The sequence below is a fragment of the Leguminivora glycinivorella genome, chromosome 2 (genome assembly GCF_023078275.1).
Source record: "Leguminivora glycinivorella isolate SPB_JAAS2020 chromosome 2, LegGlyc_1.1, whole genome shotgun sequence".
Lineage (NCBI taxonomy): Eukaryota > Metazoa > Arthropoda > Insecta > Lepidoptera > Tortricidae > Leguminivora > Leguminivora glycinivorella.
In genome coordinates this window covers 1,512,800-1,538,383 of record NC_062972.1, presented here as the reverse complement: position 1 = coordinate 1,538,383, position 25,584 = coordinate 1,512,800, and the positions used below count along the sequence as shown (strand labels likewise).

At 37.3% G+C, this 25,584-nt stretch overlaps 1 protein-coding gene across 1 annotated transcript in view; it reads right to left on the bottom strand.

The window, feature by feature from the left end:
- The window catches only part of LOC125241078 (mothers against decapentaplegic homolog 6), a 48,930-nt gene extending 25,747 nt beyond the window's left edge, over positions 1–23,183 (bottom strand). The window contains exons 1-2 of the mRNA XM_048149391.1: positions 22,671–23,183; positions 8,076–8,129 (exon numbers count right to left, since the gene is read on the bottom strand). Coding sequence (XP_048005348.1) covers positions 8,076–8,129; positions 22,671–22,977 — 361 coding nt within the window. The 5' untranslated portion in view covers positions 22,978–23,183. The remainder of the gene's footprint in view (positions 1–8,075; positions 8,130–22,670) is intronic.
- Positions 23,184–25,584: the final 2,401 nt, after the last annotated feature.

Genomic DNA, 25,584 nt, shown 5'->3' with positions numbered 1-25,584 from the left:
AAGTATACAGTGGAAAGTGTAGGAACAGAAACCAAAACATTCTACGAATCTTTTATATCCTCACATACTCTAGCTAGACAATCGGTGAGTCGTGTGTCCATAAATACAAAAATGCCCCTAACCGGCTGATAATTACTCTTTAGTTAATTCTTAAAATAATTAAAATAAAAAATAATTTGTCAAGTGGTATATTTCGTAGAGCGCAGAGGATGTTTTCTATCTACAACTATACTTTGTAAACAGTATATCAATGGGATTCTCATCCTCCCACAGTATATTAAACACAAAAGTGTCTTTAACCTGCTATATGAATTGAACTCTTATCCCAAACAAAAAAATACAAAAATCGCATGTGAGGAAGGGCGTAGGAACATACCGGCGCCTCGGTACCACGATAGCATTAATGGACGCTTATCACTGCCGATACGAGAGCACTTAGTAACAGGACCTAAACTCACACACACAAAAATATTCTTTGAAAATACAAGATACGACTCAAAATGGCAGCGTAAGCATTAAAAGACGTTGGTAAAACGGTTCAAAATAAGACTGAAGTTCGAATTCGAATTTCAAAACTCGGAGATGTAAATGAATGAATTCGGAGAAACACATGTGAGAAGACATTTTGATTATGCGGGTGTTTGAGTTGAATCTAGACTTTAGTGCATTGATTTAAAGGGGATGATGCTAGCATTATAGATGTTGTAGATTCTTATGCATTCGAATTTTTCAAAAATGAACTTTATGAAGTTTTCTTTAAGAGTGTTTATGAACGCTTTTGTTTTAAGCTTGTGTTTCCAGTATTTGTTTAGTTTTTTACTCTCGGATTCATTCAAAATCAACTCTGACTCATTGTTTTAAAGCGAATGGTAAACGCTTTGATTTTTATATTGTCATCAAGTAATGGAGTCGAAAGGAATTTGGGAGAAAAAAAAAATAAGGTCCATTGAGAGGAAACCGCGTCCTATCTATTGAATCAATTAGTTTTCGGAAAACGATAGCGCTAAGTGTTTTATTTGTTGGGACTTGTTTTGAAACCTAATCTTTTTTATGTTAAAGGCTTTGCCTTGATCTGAAGTAGGTACAAATTTCTTGAAAATATCTAAAGTTACGTCATATCATATCTTTATAGAGGTCCAGATTTTGTTATTAAAAGGAATACCTTTTAGCACTGTCATTAGCTGAAAATAAAATTTAAATGTCCAAAATGTTTGGATTTTTAAAATCACTCCGAATAACCTTAGCGTCACGAGTCACGACCGCGTTTTATAATTTGCCAGCTAAAATTTTACTCTGTCAAAACCTAATAGGGGATATTTTTTTTTTTTATGTTCTATGTAGGACGCGGATCGCCAGGAGGTTGATCCTGCTTGCTCATCATCCTCCTTGCGTTATCGTGGCATTCGCCACGGCTCATGGGGGCTTGGGATCCGCTTTGACAACTAATCCCAAAATTGGGCTTGGACACTTAGTTTTTACGAAAGCGTAGTTCTGACCTTCCAAGTCTTCCAACCCGAAGGGTAACTAGACCTTATTGGGATTATCCCGGTTTCCTCATGATATTATTATTTTCCTTCACCGAAAAGCGTCTGGCAATTATCAAATCACATTTCGTACGAGCTGGAGTTTGAACCCGCGACCTCCGGATTGAAAGTCGCATGCTCTTACCGCTAGGCCACCAGCGCTTTTTTTGTTAAGCCTGCTTGCTATTCGTAAAAATATTATTATTACACTCCCTTATTTTACTAGAAGACGTTAACAAAATGGCAAATCGCGGCGGCCAGGGGGCGAAAGGGGAAACCCTATGATAAATCCAGGTTTCCCCGCCAGCTTACGGGATTTTCCTCTGTTTGTCTGGCTCGATTGGATAAGTACACTCAAAAACAACTAAAAAGGGTTGCTTTGCTATTGAGATTTAAAAGGTAATATTCTTATTTCTTTTCTGCACTTATAATGTAGACCAGGTGATGATCGGACCGATTCGAATTTTAATATAATTCAGAAATTGGCTTAAATACGATATGATTCGGATATTTAAACGTCAAAAATAACGTTTTTGTTTGAAGCGACCTGCGTTTAAATCTGGCGGTATAACGAATGCGAATATTTGCAATTAAGAGTCCTAAATTATTGCTCGTGATCTCTTTATTAGAATGAAGAATGACTTCACACAAAATTTCTGAGTAGTTGCACACACTTTTCATTTTCCAAAAAAAAAAAAAACATAAAATATCAAAGAACATTTCATATTTCTAAACATTCTAGTTGGATTTTTAAAGGACATGAGGAATTCAGGACATTACTACGTTACCGAGGTTTACCTAATATTGTCTTCGAGTACCTACTTAAAGTTTTCAAAGCCAATGCGAAGACTTATCCATAACTATACTCAAACCAAAATGTCAACCTCTTATTTGAAACTAATATACTTATTTTCGTTTAAACTTGTCAGTAAATAAGAACAAATTTTGAAAACTATATGCATCCTTTTCTTTAGGGTGCTAGAGAAAAGGATACCTATAGTTTTCTTAGTTCTTATTTACTGACAGACTTGTTTGACAGAATATAATTCGTTACCAGGTACCTACATTAGAAGACCACCGTCCACGGGCCTCGAGTCAAAAGGTAGATAACCAAAATCGGTACCAGTGCGCCGGCGCAGTGGAATCCGGCTCGGTGTTCCGATAGCTTAGCGAGAGAAGGGTTAACCAGTGTAACCTCTGTATATTGCAACAAATCACATGTATTTTTAGTTATTTTATGCTAAAATTAAACTTAGGACTTGAATGATACGAGAACAATTTTAAACCCTGGAGTAGAGTTATCTGTTATACAAGGGTGCAAACTTGGATTTTAACGAGTGTGGAATTGAAAAACGAGCAAGTGAAAGGATTCTATTGTTGAACCAATTGAAAATTTGCCTATATTCAAGGTCAAATTACTTTGTCCACTAGTGGATAAAATGCGTTTTTACCCGCTGGTATCAAAGGACAAAACACGTGTTTCCGAGCTAGTGAGGGAAAAGTAAATTATCTACTTCAAGAGAGGTGCTAACTGATAGATCGAGTGGCGTGGCGCCGAAAGTCTAGCCGAGTGAAATAAATTTGATCTCCAGAAGATGGCCGCGAAGCTGCCCTGTCCTATGTCATTAATACAATTAGACAAAGACGTGTCATCTATCTCGCGGCGACATACTCCCGCGGCCATCATGTGCTAGGCCTCCAGAAGAGAAGCTGTCCCTACAGACAAAAATAATAAGGTCAGGTTTACAAAAAAAAAATTTAGCAAGTACGGTATATTTATTATTTTCCGATCTACCTTGACCAAAGTTAATTGCAATCTGGCTGAAATGTCGAAAATACAAGTAGGAATAATTACGCTATTTTATCATAATCGACCCAAAGTTAATGTTTAAGCTACACCTTAAAGCTCACATTACACCCAGCCACGATATTGGCCTAAGCGCGGCAGCGGTGAGCGGCAGCCATACGTGCGAATGAAATATCCCATCGCTGTGTCTCGCTCCAATGTATAGCCGCCGCTCACCGCTGTCGCGCTTAGACCAATGTCGTGGCTGAGCCGTCAAAGCTCCACTGGTCACCATCCCGCTCGATCCATCGGGAATGCGTATTGCGTACTCGGGCGGCGCCCGCGCTTCCCGGAACACTCACTAGAGATAGCCCCAGTCGATAACAGCCACGATAAAAAATATAAACGCCCTCATTTATTTTAAGGGTTGATCGAGAGTACCTACTGACGTCTCGGATCATCTATTTTATACATTCCACCATCGATTAAGGACACTGAGGTACATTTTTTTTTCTGAGAATTGTAGGGGAAGTTTAACTAAGTAAATTACATTTTTAAGTCAAACCATGAAAATGAAACCTTAGATAGGCCCAATCGATAAAAAGTAGGACAAAAATTAAACTACCTATTTCATTTACTTATTAAGGATAGTTTCTCTAGAAGTTCGCAGCTAAGAGCAACAATATTTTATTATAGGTAACTTATGATTATTAAGATAAGTACCTACTTTCGATTTAAAACATCTTGTTATTACTATTCGAGAGGTCACATCGGTCAACTTTGCTTTGAATACATGTACAATTGTACATGTAAGTAATTGTTATACACTACTATCTCTGCGTGTACCGTTGATACGATAAAATAAAACAATCAACAATATACATTTTGCATTACTGCATAGTTATTACAATCCATACTAATATTATAAACGGAAAAGTGTGTGTGTCTGTTTATTTGTCCGTCTTTCACGGCAAAACGGAGCGATGAATCGAAGTGGAGATAGTTTAAGGGACGGCATAGGCTACTTTTTGTCTCTTTCTAATTCGAGCGAAGCCGCGGGAAAGGCTAGTATACAATAAATACCCTAAGCTCTCGTTTCTAAGTTCCATTCACGATGGCGCTCGAATTAGACAAATCTATTAAATCTAACCTTAATTCATTACAATTCGACCCAAGGGACGCGTCTTCCTGAATGACACGGTCTATATGTCATTAAACAATTATATCTAAAATGGCGCCTGCGCGTTCTGTAGATCGCTGAGACGAGTGAATCACGAGCGATAGCTGATAATGCTATCGGTGCTAATTAAATACTCGCATGTCCATCGACAGGCTATTCAACTAATTAGAAATATGTATACAATATATAAGTGCTGACGAACTTAGTATTAAGTATGTAATGTAATGATTAGGTAGTCCACTGACTAATGTAATATTAAACCATGTCGGCAGCGGGACTATGCCACTGTTGTTATCACCATAAAGCCAGCAGTGTGCGTAGCCGTATGCACAAACGCTCACGAAACGCTAACGACAATATCTCTTTCGTAGCTACATATCTCTAACTCTATCGCTCTTGCGTATTGGCGCGACAGATACGCCGCTGGCTCTGTCGCGCCAATACGCAAGCACGATAGAGATAGATATCTACTAGCGCTTCGTTTCGTGAGCGTTTCGTGAGCGATTGTGCCATTCGGCTAGCCACCCTGGCCCCGTAGCCGAATGGCATTTCTCCGACGCCAAACGAAAGCGATACGCCGCTGGCTCTGTCGCGCCAATACGCAAGCGCGATAGAGATAGATATCTACTAGCGCTTCGTTTCGTGAGCGTTTCGTGAGCGATTGTGCCATTCGGCTAGCCACCCTGATCAGAAATATTACGACTACGCGCCATGTTACGAAATTTTATTGGAACTATTTTCTTCATACTAAACTGAACTGTCACCGCTAGTGATGTGCAAGTTGCGGAAACTTTCCAAAAAAATCCTTAATTACTTGAAAAATTCACGCAAGTTTCACGAAAAATAAAGGAAATTTAAATTTATGAAATGGAAAGTTTCCATCCATACAATTGTCCATTGGAAAGTTTCCGAAGTTTTCCTATGTGAAAAATTCAGAAATTTGGAAATTTTCCGTCGGCATATCAGTAGTCACTGCATACATCAGAATAACAGCGCCCTCTTGACAATAGTCATATATACCTGGGCAGGCTTTAATTTCATAAAAAAATACATTTATAAATACATACCATGTGCACATTTGCACAATCTATGTCATCAAAATCGCCGACAAGATAGCTTGGTATGACTACGATAGTTTTTCGTACTTCCGTAAATATATAAAACGTATGGAACAGCTACTTTTGTTACCATTAGAAAAAATAATCAGGTAGCTTATTTAATCACGGGGAAAAAATTTAATAGGTGCCCAGAAGTGGCCTAAATAAGTACTGAAGAAGAAGCCTAGTAGTATCGATAATAGTATCAAGATTAGGATTTGGGTCTAAGTCCATCGCGTCATTGGTCTGACGTCTGACACCAGTGACACCCGGATATGACGTCACATAGAAAACGGAATTTTTCTAGCCAGATAAAAGCAATATCTGTAATATCAATATCCTTGTTGTATTTATTCGTAAACATTGGTCCTAATCAACAAAACGTAACAGCAATTTAAAAAATAAAAAATATTTTTGCCAGAGTCGAGCTTAGATATTTTCAACGCAATTTTCAGATCGCACGAAATCATGTAAGTAATAGAATTTCATTTAAAACAGAAAAGATTCCATAAAAAATTTAACTGTAAGAAAGAAAATTAATTATGCTTTACTTTCACACTTTTGTTTTGATTTCACAATTTTTACGTTCATATTTAAAACAAAATATCAAATTTTATAAATATAGGCAGCATCTTTGAAACTACTATTTTTTTATGCAATCTAAACAAAAACAAGCTCATGGATTTTTAAAAGAAAAATATCATTTTAATAAAGAATTCTTGCATGGTTAAAAACTTCATATTTAAGCTTGCATTCGCCAACAAACTGTCATTCAGTTTGGCGAAAATACTATAATTAGAATAATACTGTGTAACCTTTTTTGAGTAAATAAATAAAAAAAAATAGTAGGTAGGTCCTAGATAATAAAAATGCTCCTGACCTAAATCGAAACCATCGTGATCAAAAGTGCATCAGTATCGACACTGTCTCATCCCTACCGCGCATTCCAGCGGTCCGCCATCTTAAAACTACATTATTAATGTGTGCTGCCCCGGTAAACATCAAGTGGCGTTTTTAGGCAGGGTTGCCAGGCATACATGTATACTGAAAAAAAAAGTTGTCTGTGCTGAAAAAGACGAGTGTATTGGATCCCATAAGTTTCATATCTCTTCTCTTTCTCCACAAACTTGAAACGGCCGCATTTAAATGCATCGCATACCTGTAAATGCTAAACGTGGCGACTGGCAACAGTTTTGTATGGAAATTGATTATGTAATGTACCTAGTACCATTTTTATTATTTTACTACAGTCGCACTGTACGCTGTCCATACATACATACATACAATCACGCCTGTATCCCATAAAGGAGTAAGCAGAACACATGAAACTACTAAAGCTTCAGTGCCACTCTTGGCAAATTAGGGGTTGAAAGAAAACTAAACTGTGACATTGCAGTGACAGGTTGCCAGCCTCTCGCCTACGCCACAATTTAACCCATATCCCATAGTCGCCTTCTACGACACCCACGGGAAGAAAGGGGGTGGTGAAATTCTTAACCCGTCACCACACAGGCTACGCGGTACGCTGTCCAATGACAAAAATTCGCATAATGCCGTTCCCTTCCAGAATTTAAGGACGAAAAACTACGATAGGTGTATGATGTCATCATGTCACCCAAAAATTTTAGTATTTCAATAAAATTTATTGGTGTTTAGCTTTATTGCCGTAAGAAAATGGTTCTAAAATAGTTTAATTTCCTTTTCCATTTGGAACTATCACAGAAATACTAAAATTTAATATGATTTTTTGAGCAATGGAGATGAAATCTTTATATGTATGTATTTCAATATAATCAATATCTATTTCACAAGTAGGTAATTTAAAGGTTAATCATGGTACCATAAGGTTTGACTCTCAACCGCTGAAACCACTTCCGCTGACCTGGCAACCCTGGCGGTAACGTCAGTTTTTACCTAGGCACCACGCTGGGGCCGATATATTTGTTTTTAATCTACTCGGTGCAGGGATGTGTCAATCGCTTTCGGGAAAAGGCACGTGGGAACGGAGGATATAAATTATTGACGGAAATGGTGAAGATGGGTACAAATAGGCGACCGATCGTGATATATTGCATTTTAATGTTTTTAATAGAACATCCTCCTGACTTCTAAGGCCAAGGCCAGGCAAAAATTTTGACTTTTTTGACTTGTCCAGAAACTAGAGTTTATTTTATTTATATGTTTATAACACCTATATCACCAACCAAAACTGTACCATATTCTCAGAAATAAATGATTATGATTAGACGTCGTCGAAATTAGATAGATTGATAGAAAGATTTATTTATTTCTCCTTGAAAATAACATGGTATTTTAAGGCAACAAAACAACTCGTTTTAGTGTAGGATAAAAATTGGATCAACATGCCACAATACACAGAGAATAAATGCACACAGCACGTATTATGATGATATGATTATAATATATTACTTAAATAGTTTTCAAAAGTTGACATTTATAATATTATATCAATATAAATGAAAACTCACCCTTAGTTTTAACGTCATCCATCGCGTACGGCGTGTATGGCGGGGGAGGGGTTTCTGTAACAAACATACAACATTATAATATAACATATAGGTTCTTAAATATATAAAATTACCAATAACTTATTGATTTAAGCGTTTCAATTACAGAATAGAAACTTTAGACTACCAATGGCAAAAGAAAATAATTCCTGAAGCATCTAGACCATTTAAAGGAAAAAAAAACTAGAATGATTCACGGTTATTTTCATTAAACTTATAAAAACCGTGATTACCTTTTTGATTTTTGTCGAGCAACCTTCAAATACCAAAGGTAATCACGATCAAGCCAAACTCAAACAAGATTATGCAAATAATTAATAATTAATCAGTTTTAAAAACAATAAAAGTTCTAATTTCAAACTGGCCCGACCAGTCGGGCCAACCGCGTTACGTCAAAAAAAGAACGTTAAACAAACATGGCGGCCAGGTAGGATTCCGACCGTAATTACCCGCCGGGAACCGAACCTTGATCCTCAACGTATACTTTGATCCAGTAAAATCTGGGGAACTGTCATTTTCATAATTTTGATCGTTGGAGTTGAATTACAGAAATAATTTTGGAAAAGTGGTGTTTTTTGTCTTTGGAACTATTATAGTGCGCTTAAGGTTTCTGATTGGTATCTAATATGTGGACATGGTGTGTGTTTATATGTTAAAGAAGTTTTTTATTTATTAGAAATATACCCTTATTAGACCCTATTCAATGCTTCTTTTGTTTTTAAATTATGAAGAGTTGAAGATTTATCCAATAACTATCATAAAAATAGTCAAAATCTTCAACATAAAAATAATATCTGATCTTCGAACGCCAGATTTGACAACAAAATAGGTCAAAAATAAGTTAATAATAAAGAAAAAAAACACGTAATTTTTCAAAAAATACATATTTCACAATAATAATCAGTCAACAACGAAACCTCGATATATAAAGTGTTTACAAGGAAAGGTAGATATTCTCTCTCAAACAAAGGACGAGCCAGAAATTGTCAATTTTGAACGCCAAGCACGCAATCGATGATTTCCAATTTGGCGCCACCGGGTACGTGTCGCCAATAGTTTGGGTTCCGCGCATTTTATCAATGAACCACATCCAAATATAAAAGTAAACATAACATAGGAATCTTGGGACCAAATGTGTATCGTACCTACTATACTACGTACGTACCAAAGGGGGCAGAAAGCCCTGGAGGCAAAAAGCCCATCTCTAAATCTGGACCCGAATTTTTTTTTATTTGCGTTATTCGATGGACGACGGACGGCTACAATTGTCAGTGACATATGTCGAGCGACAATTGTCGATGACAGGTGACAAATTACAATTTTATAAAATATTTTCTATAGAATTGCTTACAAACATGACAGGCATTTTGCTACAATTGTATGTATTACAATTATGTTGTGAAACAATAATTATTATTTCTAGGCGACATATTTGTAGAATTGTCGGTGAATCTCGACAGGAGGATTAAGATGTGTCGAATTGTGTGACAATTGTAGTAATTTGTGGTTGACAAACGCGTTGTTCAAAATGGCTGCCCATGCGAGTAGTATAGTGACACTATTAGTGATAGTGACAGTAATTCCTACCTATATACTTAGGTTTTCGTACTTAGTTAGGAGTTCCTGTTACTTCGCCGTCGATATAAGTTTCAATAATGCTACGTAAATATGAAATTAAATTTGTAGCAAACTACGGATATCTCAATTTATTTTATCATTGTATCATCGGCAGCAATGTTAGTACCTTATTACAAGGGCATAAAGCCTACCGATGATTAGTTAAGAGTGTTGCTGTTAGTAAACGCTATTGGCCCCTTCGTAACATTATTAGTACTTAGGTATATTTTTGAGATTTCTCTGCGTTATATGTATTATTATACTAAATTGTGTTTTTAAACTTATGTATCATAAAAAATACTACATACCTATGTAGAAGCTATCATTAATATTATTTTGTACAAATACCCTCAAATTAATTTGAGCGTTTTTAAATGAACGAGTTACCTTCGTATTTAGGTACACCGAATTCCAAATTCAAATATTTTTAGTTTAGTTAAGCATTTTAACTATTAGTTTAGAATAGTTTTAATTTGTTTTACTTGTTATTTGTATATTTTTATTGTAGTAATGGTCAATGTTTTTACTTTTTCTTCTTTTATTCACGTTTATAAGAAATAAATTTTATATATCTTAATAATTAATAATTCAAACTTATTAAATACTTAGTACAGTGCCAAGTTAGGTATATATCTTAGATATTTCTATTTCTTTGCCATACACCCGTTTCAATCAAACGCTGAGCTATTCCTTTATATTTAAGTTTTAACTTTCATTGCGGATGTTAATTTGTTATCAAATTTATCAAATAACACGAATTTGCGGTCGGAAATCAATTTTAAGATAGTCATCTTTCTTATTATATCCATACTGCAATATTGTTTTTGAAATAAAATACTAACACATAACCAATGCCTACTTGATACACATAAATAATGTTACCGAAGAAAATTATATAATGGTGGGAACGGATTTAGGTAATGAATAGTTTTAAATAAGTTTTATCGAAGTTAACAAAGGCATTTATATTTATAGTCAGCCAATAAACATAAAAATATCCATTAAATAAATTTACTTATTGCCATTTGAGTCAACTACTATTAACAATTTTATACATTTGTCCCTATGGTTAGTCGTGACAATTGTATTCTACAATTGTCGCACCTGATGTCAGCGTGGTGAAACCAATAATTCTACATATGTAATATTTTGTGACAATTGTCGCACCTGTCACCTATATGAAATTGGGGCCAGGTATAAATAAATGTCTAGTATTTTTTTTACGTTTATGACCATTTTAGTTCATTCCAAGTACATAATGCAACGGGATACAAGGTTCTGACCATAGAGTATATTGAATAGCATCATATGATACTGACCATGACGCTTTAAGCACTTATTAAAAAAATATGCAAAAGGTAAGGAACCTTCAACCATCTCAGAAAGTAAATGCACGTACCGTACTGCATTGGAGATTCGACAATACGAATACAAATTAAATTATACAATTTTTTTTTAATTCAATGGAATGCTTTTCGGCCTCAAAACAACCTTCTAAAGAGTTCTTTAAGACTAAATATTAGGAAATCGAAATTAATCTTGAAATTGACGTGATAATAGTTTTATTCTTAAATATATTAAAGAAAAATTTGAAGAAAAGTGTAAAAATCTATCTATTTATCTATTATATCCCCGTTTTTGACCATATTTGAGTTTAATAATTCTGCCAATCTTTCCAATTTTGTACCAGTTCCGATATTTTCTACTGTAAGCCTAAAATGTTAAAGAAAAAATATTTAAATTCCCTAGTTTTTGCAACAGAACTAGTTCGCGTTCCCAGCCTGTTGTTGGGACAACTGCACGCAATAAAACAATGTGAGTCAGCGACTGAAAGCAGAAAAAGACGAAGTAAATGACCCTAAACGCATCATGTTATAAATAATATCAGTTCTAACTCGGGAGCTATGTGTAGTGCGCAAGTGTTGCTAATGCTTAGCGAGCGTTATTTAGACAACTATTGTTTTGAGCACGATGATGAGATTTATGCATAGGTACCTATGCCTAAAGCTATTAGGGAGAAGCATCTCCCAGAAAGAACTGGTGTAGAATCGTCCGTCATTCATCGTGTCCGCGATTGGTCTGCCAAGAGTAATTCGCGGGAAAAGAAGAAGACGCTTAAAGTTCTTCTATATTGTCAGCAAGCCCAATTACTTTTGAGTTGATGATCCTATAAAAACCAATACTTTTTATTTTGAAGAACTTCATACTTTACTCGAGAAAACTCGGTGGGAAGTTCAGTCTACATCAGCCAGAGAATTCGCGGAAGGAAATTCCTATAGAACCAAACTGTATTTTTTATAACACTTGAATTTTATGGTTCAAGACGACACCACCGGGACCAAATTAAGTTCATCAGGCCTAACGAGTTGGGTCGCTCGCTCATAGCGTAGCAAAGTAGCAATACAATGTACCGACATAGTTTTGAAAGATCTCAAAGTTATGTTACGCTGGTTGCCCAGATCTCTCAGTCAAGTCTCGTAACCAATAAGAACGGAGCCCACAGTTTAGAGGCGAAGCGCCGAGGTTGCCGAGCCCGCGTATCGTACGCTCAACGAGATCGCCAGTACACATAGTAATGTATAAATACAAAGTGGCGTGACTGAAATTTCTTCTCAAACTATTACGTCATAACCACCAAATCGAACCTAAGGAAAACCAACTGTATAATAGTGGAATTAAGCGCAATTTTAATCAAGTCTTAATTACAAGTCATTAGCTCATGACTTCAAAGCGCGTGGCTGTTTAAAATGAATTGAAACTAGATAAATTCAAGGTTTAAATTGCAGCGCGCGCGTGATATATCGTGTTTCAATTATTGAAGGAATCAGTCAATGAAGAATGGGTTCTGTTTAATTTTAGATAGAGTTTGAATTAGATAGGCGTCGATCGGAATGCTGGCTGATGAGAGAGAACGGTGGCGAGTACCCGAGCTCGGCATGTGTAATTAATCTGAGCATTGAATCTGTACAATAAATACCGCGGCTGTCCTTCGGCGGCGACTGGAGAACAGGGTACGTTGCCGAATGGCACAAACGCTCACGAAACGAAACGTTCCTAGATATCCATCTCTATCGCTCGTGCGTATTGGCGCGACAGAGCCAGACTACCTTTCGCGGCGTTTCATTTTCGTTTCGCGTCGCAGAAATGCCATTCGGCTACGGCCCCGTAGCCGAATGGCATTTCTCCGACAAAACGAAACGTAGTCCGGCTCTGTCGCGCCAATACGCAAGAGCGATAGGGATAGATATCTACTAGCGTTTCGTTTCGTGAGCGTTTCGTGAGCGTTTGTGCCATTCGGCTACGCACCCTGGTCAATCTAGACTCCCTTATTGCTTTATCGATGGAAAACTGCCCGGTGGTAACCTTTTGTAGATGAACGTTGCGTTATTATTTAGTTCCTGAGTCATGGATTTCTTTAATGTATGGTATATATCGTTGTCTGAGTACCCACAACACAAGCCTTGTTGAGCTTACCGTGGAACTCAGTCAATCTGAAGAATGTCCTATAATATTTATTTATTTATATTTATTTATTTAGTTCCTGATTCTTATAAGTAAAATAAAATAGTACCTACATCAGGATACAAGAACGACAAAATTTGAAACGAGTGCCGACAAATAAACACGACCGAAGGCCGAAGGGAGTGTTTCAATCGACACGAGTTACGAATTCCCTCTACGCACTTACTTACACGTACCATCAGCAACACTGTTAGTTGTACCTACATACATTTGTAATCCTTATAACTAGAGCATCGAGTCTACCGATGGTTAGTTAAGGGTGTTGTAGTACGTTTTTAGGAACCCTTATAGTTTCGCCATGTCAAAGTGCAAAAATAAAAAGTGGAAAAAAATGTTTTATTAGGGTACCCCCCCTACACGTAAAGTGGGGAGTGTTTTTTTTTTCATTTCAATCCTAACGTGTGATATATTGTTGGATAGGTATTTAAAAATGAATAGGTTTACTAAAACCATTTTCTGATAATGCTCATATTTTCGGAAATAATCGCTCCTGAAGCAAAAAGAAATGTGTCCCCGGCCCCCTCTAACTTTTGAACCATAAGTTTACAAAATATGAAAAAAATCACAAAAGTAGATCTTTATAAAACCTTTCTAGGAAAATTATTTTAAACTTGATAGGTTGAACAGTTTTTGAAAAAAATACGGGAAACTACGGAACCCTACACTGAGCGTGGCCCGACACGCTCTTGGCCGGTTTTTAGTACCTAATTATGGCCCTTTGTAGTTTTGACCTGACAAGAAATGCCCTTGGTAGGTACTTTGCGAACTAGTACCGAAAAACCACCATTATTTATGTACTTCTTCTTCTTCTTCAACCTAGCGTTTTCCCGGCCTAGCGCCAGGGTTGCTTTCCTGCTCAGCCTTCTCCATTATTTATGTACTGAAAAAGATTATTTTAGTAGCTAGGCAAATCGGAATTAATGAATAAAATCAAACTAGAGATTTAAATTCAATAAAAGGAACACGATAGGTAAATACAGTGACTAATCGACTAAGAATACTTACGTCAGATTTTGAAATCTTTTGTATGTAAATAAATGAATTTTGTGTACATTACACATACGCGAATGTTGACTAAGGCAAGAACGTGTGTTACCTTTAAATATTTTATTAAAACGTTATCTTAAGATGTGCTTTAAATAAATTCACTGGTGGTGCTGAATCAGTATTTCTAAAAAAAATCCATAAATCAAATAGCACACAATTTTTTTGAGAAAATATTAAATAATTCACAGCTACCTAATGATTTAGAGTAGTATTTAAGTCTTAAAACACTTAAACATTTCAAAATTATACCATTTGTCTTAAAAGCGAAAATAAATGTTAAATCACAACAAAATCCAGGCTCAAAAATCATAATATGCAAGAAATCTCGAATAAAATCGGTATGTAAAATAAACAAATAATAAATAAAGTTTAAAATGCTATAAATCAGAGACAGCGGGCTAAACATTGTGGCGTTTGGTTCGCGGGCAGTGTCTCAAGGACAACAGGAACGAACAAATTCACTTTTAAAGTCTAGTTTTTGAATTTACTTCATATATTATTTGCCTTTTTGCTACATTAGGTACTTACCAATATCAATATTAATATGTATTACTATGAGTAAGATTTTGGTAGAAAACATCTTAAATTGAAAGAAAAATACCAATGTCTTAATTGTCATAATATATATAAACCAAATACTTACCTTACTATTTCATCTGAAATAAATGAATAAGGTGTAAAAAAAAGTTAAATACAAATGTTTACTTCAATATACGAAACATGAAGATGCGTAAACTTCTAATGATAATTCACCGTCCGCAAGACAATACAGTAGAAAGGAAGAGGCAAAATAATCGAGTAGAAAGGAAGGTGAAACCGCCACGGTAAATTAAACAATAACGCACCCCACCTAAAGCTTCTAAAATTCAAAAAACGAACGCGTGTGAATCGCTCGAAATAGCCCGCCCGAATTATAACGGTGGCGCCAGCGTCGGCGCCGGCGCCCACGCGCTGCCTGTAGTGTAGTGCTGCCACCTGTCGGACAGCTGCGTCTAGCCTAGATGCATGTCTGGTTCCAGACTTTAACGACAGCTCATTTTGTCGGCAGTTCAAATGAGTTTATATTTGAGTTCAGCTTTTCAACGCTAAGATTTACTTGTAATGGAATCTGTGACTTCCTGGAAGTCTGATAGCCGGAACAAATAGACAATTCCAACTTCCAACAATGGTATCATTGAAGGAAACTAGCTCAAATGTTTATAGAATTTGCTCAGAGAATTTAATTTCGTGTAGATAATATCTTAAACAGAAAATGATGAGAAGATAATAGAATTCGATTTAAACTTGAATCATCAAAATTCTTGATAAACTTATTTACAAGAAGAAAGACGCCGCTAAAGAATCTCAAGCCGTTCATCACCTAGCATCGCACTTTGATTTCCAGCCAGATTATTACGTGCACAATCTGAAATATTACAGGCCGGCTGGTCCAAGTCCAAAAATTCGCAGGGATCGTTGACTCTCGGCGATAGAATGCAGCCGCTAGTGGACCTTGTCAACTTGTCAGCACACCGGAAACGTTGCATACGGAAGTTTGACGTCATATTAAGCTAAAGGTTAAGCTATTTTGGATCAGCTTAGACGTAAACATTGTAAACAACAGTATAGAAAAGTAAGATTCTAAGCATGAACACAGCTATCGTCGCTTGACGTCTGTAAATTTCTTCAATTGTGTCGATCGCATGCCGTAGTGACAGCAACGCATGTAGTTGAAAGAATTTTGGGCATCCGCTATTGGAAGATGCAACAAAAAATGTTTAAGTATTTGAGCTTCAGAAAACTATAAGCAATAAACGGATACGATATAGCAATCCACATATGTAATCATGAAGGAAGGCTCGTAAAGAACTCGATTAGAAATAAATGATGCCATTAAGTTACGGGATGAGGTAAAGTTACAGCCAAATGCTCTATAAGGAGACAATTGAAATTCTCCTCACATGGCCAGTACGACGTAAGACGCCAGGAAAAAGTTAATTTATGCCCGTTCGGAATAAAACTGCAATTCCTGGCTCCTTTGAATTTTAATGCCAAACTAAGCAAGTTTCACGTAGAGATGTATTACTAATTATAGTCAATTAGTCTCTACATTGGTGGAGTGACCGTTTTGGCGGTTCTTTAGAAGAAGAATTAATTAACAGTCATTAGTAAAACACCAAATGAGCAGAAATATTGTTTTCTTGTGAATTTTATAGTGGGAAGAGTGATTGTGGAATCTTAATCATTAGGCAAATACGCTGTGTGTAATGTGCAAATTCTTGCATATCAATTACGGGAATACATAACTTTTAACTTTGTGTTTTGTGAATGTATACTATAGTTACCTGCAGCAATGGCCAATAATATAGATAGTTAAACGCTTATATTTCTATTCTAACACTAGCAGTTCTTAGATATGATTCTGATATCGTAAATTCCGGATCTTATGGTCGTATTTAGCGATTTATCAAACGTTTCAGTTCAGGTAATAAATACTTATGTTAGTGCCCGGTGCGCTATTCAGTGTGCTTTAATGGGGGTCAACTATTTATTATGTTTAATATCTTTGTTAATAATAATGATAGTAAATGATATAACCTAATCATATTGTTGACCAAAGCTGACTTGTATTTGACAATATAATAATACTCGTACCTAAACATCATGACGTTAAAAGCTAAAAAGAGAAAGTATAAATATCGTAACAGACAATACCAAATGCGCAGGAGCGTCTCCTTAAGCAAAATCCCTATTTCAATGCCTTCTCCTAGGTCTCTCAAGTTCTGCCGATAAGACTAATATAGCTTGATGTAGTGTGTGGTCTGTTGGTTTTACGAGCTGTCTCAAGCCCCTCCGATCGCTTTGCTAATAAACACGATATATATTTATTTTTTCCAGTTTCGCAAGCACGGGAGCAACCGGTTCCGCTCAGGCGCTTGTCAATGGGCCTCGCTCAATGGTTCTCTAAACATTCGACCGATAAACGTCTAGAAAACCATACAGTTTTAATACCTAAACTTTAAACAAACGACGCCAGACTTCCGCATAAAAGAGTCATAAACAACGTCGATAATAAGACAGCCATTCACAAATCCAACAAAACCCAAAAACATCAGACAATCGAAAAAAAACCAATCACGAAAATCGAGTTGAGCTTACGCAGTGTGGTGAGCGTACCTGCGCCGACGCACCCCCCTCCGGCGGGGCCCCCGCCCCCCGGCGCGAGGGGGGAGAGGGGCGCAGGCGGCCGCGCGGCGCGCTTGGCGCCGGCGCCAGCCAGCCGACAAGCAATTATGGCTAAATAAATATCGGCCATGCCGCCGCCGACGCGTCGCTAACAGATGGATTCTTATACGGTTATATCTAGACGACATCATTAAATTTTGGCTGTGGTAATGGCCAGGTGAAATGGCGTGTGGGCACGGAATCACTTGTAAATGGTGGTTACGAGACGATAACGTCGCCGGCTAATTGCCTGAGTAATGGACACCGATGCTGTTGTATCGGGATTAGCGGGCGATGTTTGTCGGTGAGGCAGCGTCGCGGCGTCGGCGCCGGCCGATAAGATAACGATCCCACGTCGCGCTGACGCCGGCTCTCATAAGAACACAAATAAAGGCCGCCGACACCGAGATTGGCGCCGAAACGCGAATAAACGCCTTGAGCATAAACTTACGGTACGTTCGAGCGATCCGTGCGAGAGTTTTGAATTTACGAATTTATGCCTGCAATAAAATCGCGGAAAATGTTGCAAACGCGGCAGGTGCACACGTAACTGCTGTAAGTAAAGATGGTGAAGTGAATCTTTTACAGACAAGTTCATCTCAGTTTTAACGAAACACGATGACATAATAATTTAAACGGCACTGCCAAAAGCCGGGATGACAAATGATAGTAGTCGGGGCAAAAAACAGAAACAAAAGAACGGCGGTTGAAAAAGTGCACGCAAGTCGAAAGAATGACGATTAAGACGGCGTCGACGGTATATTTAGCGGCGTCTGTGGGAACCGCCGCGAAAGTTGACAAAAACAGCGGCGGCAGTCGCGAGCCTCGCGTCGCCGCAAAAAACAGCGCAGGTGAGGTCCGCCGACAACCGGCATTACCTCCGGATGTGCTCACTGTGCCCATAAAGGAAATTTGATACAAGATTACAGAGACGATTCCAGCTGGACAAAGCTAGACGCTAAATCACCAAGATACAGACTATAAATCAACCATACCCGTCAATAATTCAATGAAATTAATAAATATATCGCTCATGATTAATGTAAAGATACTAGCCGGGCCACCTTTTATAGAAGCTAAAAACTTGAAAGTTTATTGACCACGCTATCAGATTATTCTCACGGACAAGCGTCTATATGGAGAGGCATTAAGTATTTCCTCGGCTTTCTTCTTAATTAATATGCTAACAGGCATTGTCAACACACCTACGTGGCTCCTAAGTACTACACGCGGTGTGGGAGGCGGCTGAGCGTTGATGTCATGGCCACTCAACTTACAAACGTTTCTGTTGAGATTGACATGGCGGATGATTTTGGAATTGATTTTTGGACATTTACATCTAAATTTTTCGTTGTATGAATTATATCAGCACCTAAGAAAACACTTTCATAAACATGCAACAGCCGGCGTATCATGCTTCCAATTTTATCACTTATCCACGTGGATAAAGCATCCGTCACGCTTTAGCAAGTATGTCAGTGTGAGAGTGACAGATGTCTTATCCACGTGGATAAGTGATAAAATTGGCAGCATGATACGCCGGCAGGAGACCTAGCTAGGTTAGAGGGCAAAGGTTAAAATTGTTGTTAAATTTCGGAAAATTCCTATTGCAATATAAATGATCAACTATATCGAAGGCTTACACGAGATCCAAAATAAGGAAGACGCAATTGAACATTATTATGTAAACAGCTAGAACCCTGAACCGAAATATATTGAAAGCAATTTGGTTCATGAGTATGCCGCATTCCTCACCAATGAGAAACAAATGAAATACGTTAACATGTCAAACGATTATGTCGCATATTTAGTCCGCATGCCAATTTACAATGTCGTCACATTAAAGGAATACAATATTACTGACATATTTATTGAGGAGGTAACAAGAAAAGTTAGTAATATCAACAGGTGAAAATAAAAATTGGAAGCAGTTGAGTATGACTAAATTATATATAAACTAAAATGTAGTAGTTGCGAGTCAAAAGTCAAATTGTTAATTTGTTTTTCTAACGCTTTAACCTTGTGTTTAAAACTATATATTTTATTGTTAATGTTTTAATTTTTCAATTTATTTTGTTCAAGCTTGCGTACTAATATGAACTACACTACATGAGCACGTGCTGAGTTTTACAAGTTCTTTATCTTGTTATTTTGTAAAAAGTACATTTAGATATTTGGTAAAGATTTGATACAGAATTGGATAATGCATGATAGAGTGAAAAAAACAGTGATTACATAAAGCAAAAAGAATAACAAAAAGCAAGATTAGCCTCTAATGTCTTAAGAAGTTAAGTTTAAAATTAAAGAAATATCTGGATTTCTTTTAAAAGAAACCTTTTTATTTAGTACGCTTGAAACAAAAACCGATCGACTGTAAAGTACAAGCCCGTCTCAACATGGTAGCATTTTTTAAAACAAAAAAGTCGTGTACAGTCAAGTGCAAAAATACGTATCGATTTTATCCGCTCAAAAATATGTACCGAGACCTTATTCCGCCGACATAAAGTGCTATGGGACATATTTTTGATAAGTTGTACGCACCCATATTTTTACACTTGACTGTACAAAGACGGGCCGCATTTTCTTGGGCCGGGAATTAAAAACTTGACTTGGCAATCTTGGCATGCATTGTGGACAAGTTGTGCTGTTTTAATTTTGTGCCCGTCGTCTTCAATTGGCATTCCTGACATTAGTTTAGCTACTATATTTCAAGGAACTTGATGTAACGCCGGCGCGACCTTGCCTGCTATCGCCGGGTGACCCTCGCAGATTAGCCGATTGCAGGGTTACCATGCCGTTTGTATGGTGATGGTGACTAAACCATACTGTACAATTATAAATACTACTTATTTACGTTAAAAAATGATCTCGGAAATATCGAGACAAAAGTAAGAATTCTTGACATTCAATTTGAAAAATTCTATTTTTTCGTTGCAAACGGCAGATCTGCTGATACTGCTATTTATGCTAAAGTTAGCATAAAAGTATCCTCTTTTAGAAGTGACAGTTATTTGATTGTTTTTGGTTGGATATGGTAGGATACCCTATCGGAAAAATTCGCGCAATTGCTATACGAAAAGGCTGTCTCATTGTAATTTAACTGATTAATTAAGTAGTCGGGTGTTTTTGCGGTTCTGTCCTAACAGGAATTTGTTTACACATCAGCGTCTACTTCATGTAGGATTCGCAGTGTCATCTATACATTTAATTATGACGAAGAAAGACACAGATATATTTCCGTTATCATTATTTGCAGTTGCATTGCAGAATCTGCTTCTTGATATCTACCTTGTCTTGAAGTCTTTTTGTTCAGAATTGAAGGAAGAACGTGGATTGAGAATATGGAGATGTTTAATTTGTTCAGGTACCTAAAATGGTACCGTCGTCGTTCTACCTCTATAATGGTATCTGCCTAAATTCAATTAAGCTGAAGAACCGTGACCTTTTATTAAGGCTGACAGAGTCTTGGCTAGATTAAGGAAGAAGACAAAATGTGTCTACTAGGTACATACTTATGGGAGAGAATCTTTGGAGCAAATAAACTTAAAAGTGGCAAATGTCTGCCTTGGGTAAAACTTGAACTCACGGCCTCTGGCCTCTGGATCGTATTTTAGGACTTTTGTGTAAATAAATGTCCCAAATTGATACAATGAACTTTAACCGAATAAGAAAATCTAAGTTAGAGAATAGAAATGGAGGTCATCTGTAGCACAGAAACGTTGTGAATCCATGACACTATCTGCTGATGCTGCTTAGACGGATTCCTTTTGATTTTTCTCAGAATTTCTCTTAGCATAGGTATATTAAAAGGAATGCAATGTAAATACATATGTCTTCATTATTGCACCAACATTGTTAGTGTTTGTTTTTTGTTTACGTGGTGTCATATTCGTGTCAAATGAAATCAACAGATTCAACGATTTAGCTTGTTTTAAATTTGTCTTCTTTTAGGTAGCATGAGTAATAATGTGTGCAACAGTAAAACTAATAGAATGAAGTTAAATTGCAGTCATCAGCTTAATACTATGAATGGCGTGGTTATAGTTGATACGTAGAAACGTGAGAATCTAGAATTTGATGATAAAGGAGTTCCAACAAATAATGAATGGAAGGAACTATTTAAGGAAATTATGATGAAATGTTTTGATATCGTAGTACGATAAATTGTTAGACAATTTGAGACACGTGGTGGTTGTTGCTGATATCGAATTTGGTCAGTATAATGAGTTAGTGTTTAATGTAAGTTGAATTTGATAAAGTGTTATAGAAGCGTTGTCATATATTTTGATAAATAATACTTATGCGTCGAAATTACTAATGGGCGTCTAATAAGTGAAATCTTATACGAAATATTTGAATGAATCTCCGGACATCACTTAGATGATGGTTTTTGCTGGGTTGTAAACATATTGTTCTAACCGAGGCATTCAAGAAGTGCTAACATGTTTTTAAAAATTTGAACTATGTCAGTTAGATCTAAAAGTATGTACAATCATTGATAACAGCTTCTCAGTAACAATTATGTCCATAAGGTTTGAAAAGTGCTTTAGTTTTTGACGAGTAAACTCCTGTTCTAACATGATTATGACTAGATGGCATTGAAAACGATATAATCATAAAAACTGGACCCTTTGGATTTTGTTTCGAAGTTTTAGAACACGTTCAGACGCTGATGTAAGCCGCTAAAAATAGACGCGCACGGAAATGTTTACTATCCCTCATAGATACAACCGAGTAACTACCAGTAATCAATGATAAAATCATTTCGAAGATAAATGCTACACTTTGGAATATAGGTTTTTAGAGAACACATAGCGGAGTAGTAAATGAACGAAGGCAGCTTCCAAAATTAGGATGGTATTCGACGCAACTGCTAAGTAACCGGCTACATGTCCTAGGAAGTCCTAAAATTTACATTGACGATGGCAACACTCAAAACAACCAAATTAAAGAAAGCAATGCTCGATATGACGTCACTATAACGTAACGAAGCTGATACAGAGACAAACAGTAGTGATAAGTGGTGATAACGATTTGCACTGATACCGATGCAACAGCAAGCACGTGAAGAATAATCCAGGGAATATGCTATTTCAACGCAGAACACAGCACTGAACACTTCACTGTTTACTTCACTTGTTGCTCGGGTCAACGCCCTGCACGTACCGGGTTCCGACAGTCTGCTCCAATGGTGAGGATTGCAGCAGTTCTGTTCCCGGCACACGGGAAGCCGTCTCAGCTCGTTGAGGTCCCTCAGGTCGGGGAATCTGAACAGTCTGGTCACAACGAGTTTGAGATTGGGGTCCGCCGGCACACATTCTGCAGCGGGCGGGGTATCCAGGGCGCGTGAGAGTCTCCTGAGAGTGTCATCGGGTATGTGGTTGGCGCCGGCGGCTGCTAGCCGCCGCCGCAGCGCGCGTCTCCGGAACATCACATGCCGACAGCGCTCACGAGGCGCGCGACGGCCGCGCATCACCCGCGCACGACATAGCTCGCCGCGTGCGCCCGCTCGACTGCCCGCCGCGGCCACTGACGCGGCGCCGCGGTGTTGCCGCCCTCTGCTTTTTAATGCCAGAGATAATAGTTTGAGTTTCAATGTCTACGAGTTGAATTGACGCCGCTTGAACTGGAGCGACCTTTTATGTCCCCAAGATTACTGGCTTTGATCTCGACTTTTAGCGACGGCTATAATGACAACAGTGTAACTACTAAAAAAAAGGTATAAATGGCCATTTGTGCACATGTTTTATAATATTATTGTCTTAACGTATTTCAGCAATTTGTTTCTCTTAATTTATAGGCATTTATTTATAATAATTTCGGTTAATAAAATTAAAATATCATTAATTTACAAATCTCTAAATCATTATTCGAAAGTAGATATTTTTTATGTACATATAATAAATAAAATTAATTTAAATGCGTTCATATTTACTGTAACAATTACGATTATGTAAGTAATTATCAAAATCGTAAAAGGAGTTACATATATATCCATAAAAATTATAAGTTAAGTTTTTAAATGCATAATATTGTCTTCGGTTACCGCGATAGTTACTCATGAAATAAAAATGTAAATTCATTATACGCGATTTAATCCGTTTCCATAGTTTTATTTTTAATGAGTTTATATGTTTTTTTGTATTGATTTGTATTTTATTTACTTTTAAAAACATGTTATAAAAACCTAACTTAAGATAAGGAGATTTAATAGACATTTGATAACTTTAGATAAGTTACATACTTAAATGCAACTATAGTAATATTATAAACTAAAATAGGTACTGATATAGATAGTTATATATTAATAGTAGTGTAACTACTTAAAAATATATTTAATAAAATAATTTAATAGTGATATGTATCATGTAAACCGCCCTACAAAATAATTCGTAGCTCCTAACAGAAGTATCAAAACCATTTAAAAAATCCCAAGTCTCCCCAAGCCGCCTGTCGCTGGCCACCCCGCGGCGGGGGGCGGCGCGCGGGGGGGCTGGCGCCACCGGCGGCGTCAGGTGCCTACTCGTGTGTGCGTGAGGCGCCACAACTACTACTAGATTATACGAACAGACATGACTCTTTGTATACTGAATCTTGTGAGCCTCTGAGAGGAAACTTAAATTATTCGTGTCTCTGAAAATAATGGTAAAAACTTTGGCTTGATTTCCACAGCGAAAATGGCCAGAGAAGTGGTGGTCGAGTGCAGATGCTATGGTCTGAGGTTCGAGTCATAGTATGGTGGGGTGATACAATCGGCGGCGTCAGGTGGGTGCGTGAGGCGCCACAACTACTACTATATTATACAGAGTCACTTGGTGTTGTGAGCCTCTGGTGAGAGTCAAGTCACAGCGTGGACGGCTTGAAAGTTGTAAAGAGAGTTTTGTTTTTTGAGAGTCATGTCTAGTCTTCTCAAACCACGGGGAGCTAAAAAGGAGGGCTGACGCCGCCACGCTCGTATGTACGTGAGACACCACTTCATGATATGTAAGTAGAGGTAGAATGTGTTGAGTGTTTTGGTCTGTTAGGGAAGTAGGCTCATTTATCGTGTAGCCTTGTAGCCAAACAACGAATTTTGATAATCAAAAGGCAGAACTGGACTTTACTCTGACTTGTGATTAACATCTGGATGGAAATTTTCCAAACTCGATAAAAAAAATTAGTTCAGAAACCCTTATTAATAAAGTACCTCTTCCTCCCTGCTTCAAGTGCAATCAGGTCCTTTTGATTCAAAATTAAGAATCGCTACTGCTATCACTATCTATTTTTAAATAATCAACACAACCTGTGCCTAATTTACGAAGCATCTAGCCCACCGCCTTTGTTATTACTCTGCGTGTAGGCACAATTCGCAGTCGCCTCTACATTGTGCCTACTCTTTGACCCTTGTCGTCCGGAATGCGCGGTAAAGACACATCAAGTTAATAAATACCGGCGCTCCTGAGCGCGGCTCGACCTAATGTCGTTTCTAGGAACTTAGGCTTTTTGGGGTTTAGCTAAAGATTTTAAAAGTAAAGATAAAGATTAAGCTAGGCTGCAAATATTCCGTGCCAAAAAGGTACAAAAGGAACCCTAATGGTGTGACTCTGTCCGTCTGTCTGTCTGTCACATTACCAAACATTTCCAGAACACTGGAATAGTTGAACATTGTTAAACTCTAAAAATTAAAAGTCTACATTGTTACAGTGAAACTTCTAATTCGATAGCGTTAAACGTTAAACGCTCAGTGTTCCCAAATAGAATTTTGAAAAAAAAAATAACACATTGCTAAGTTTTACTTCATCCGCGCAGAGGGATTCCACCACTTCCACGCACTATTTTATTAAAAAATATTACGTGTAACTACTTAACGGGTTCCCTACGCCAATGACCTTCGATTTGAATCCATTAATATTATGATAGGTAGATATAAATCTTTTTTTTAATTTGGTAAATACGAAGGAACATAGAGAATTGAAGAACCGATGGTTGATTCTCTCTTCTCTTCTCTTCTTGATCTTATAATATAATCGGTAGTACTGTTGTGCCGACGGAAAGTTTCCAAAATTCTGAAATTTTCACATAGCAAAACTTCGGAAATTCC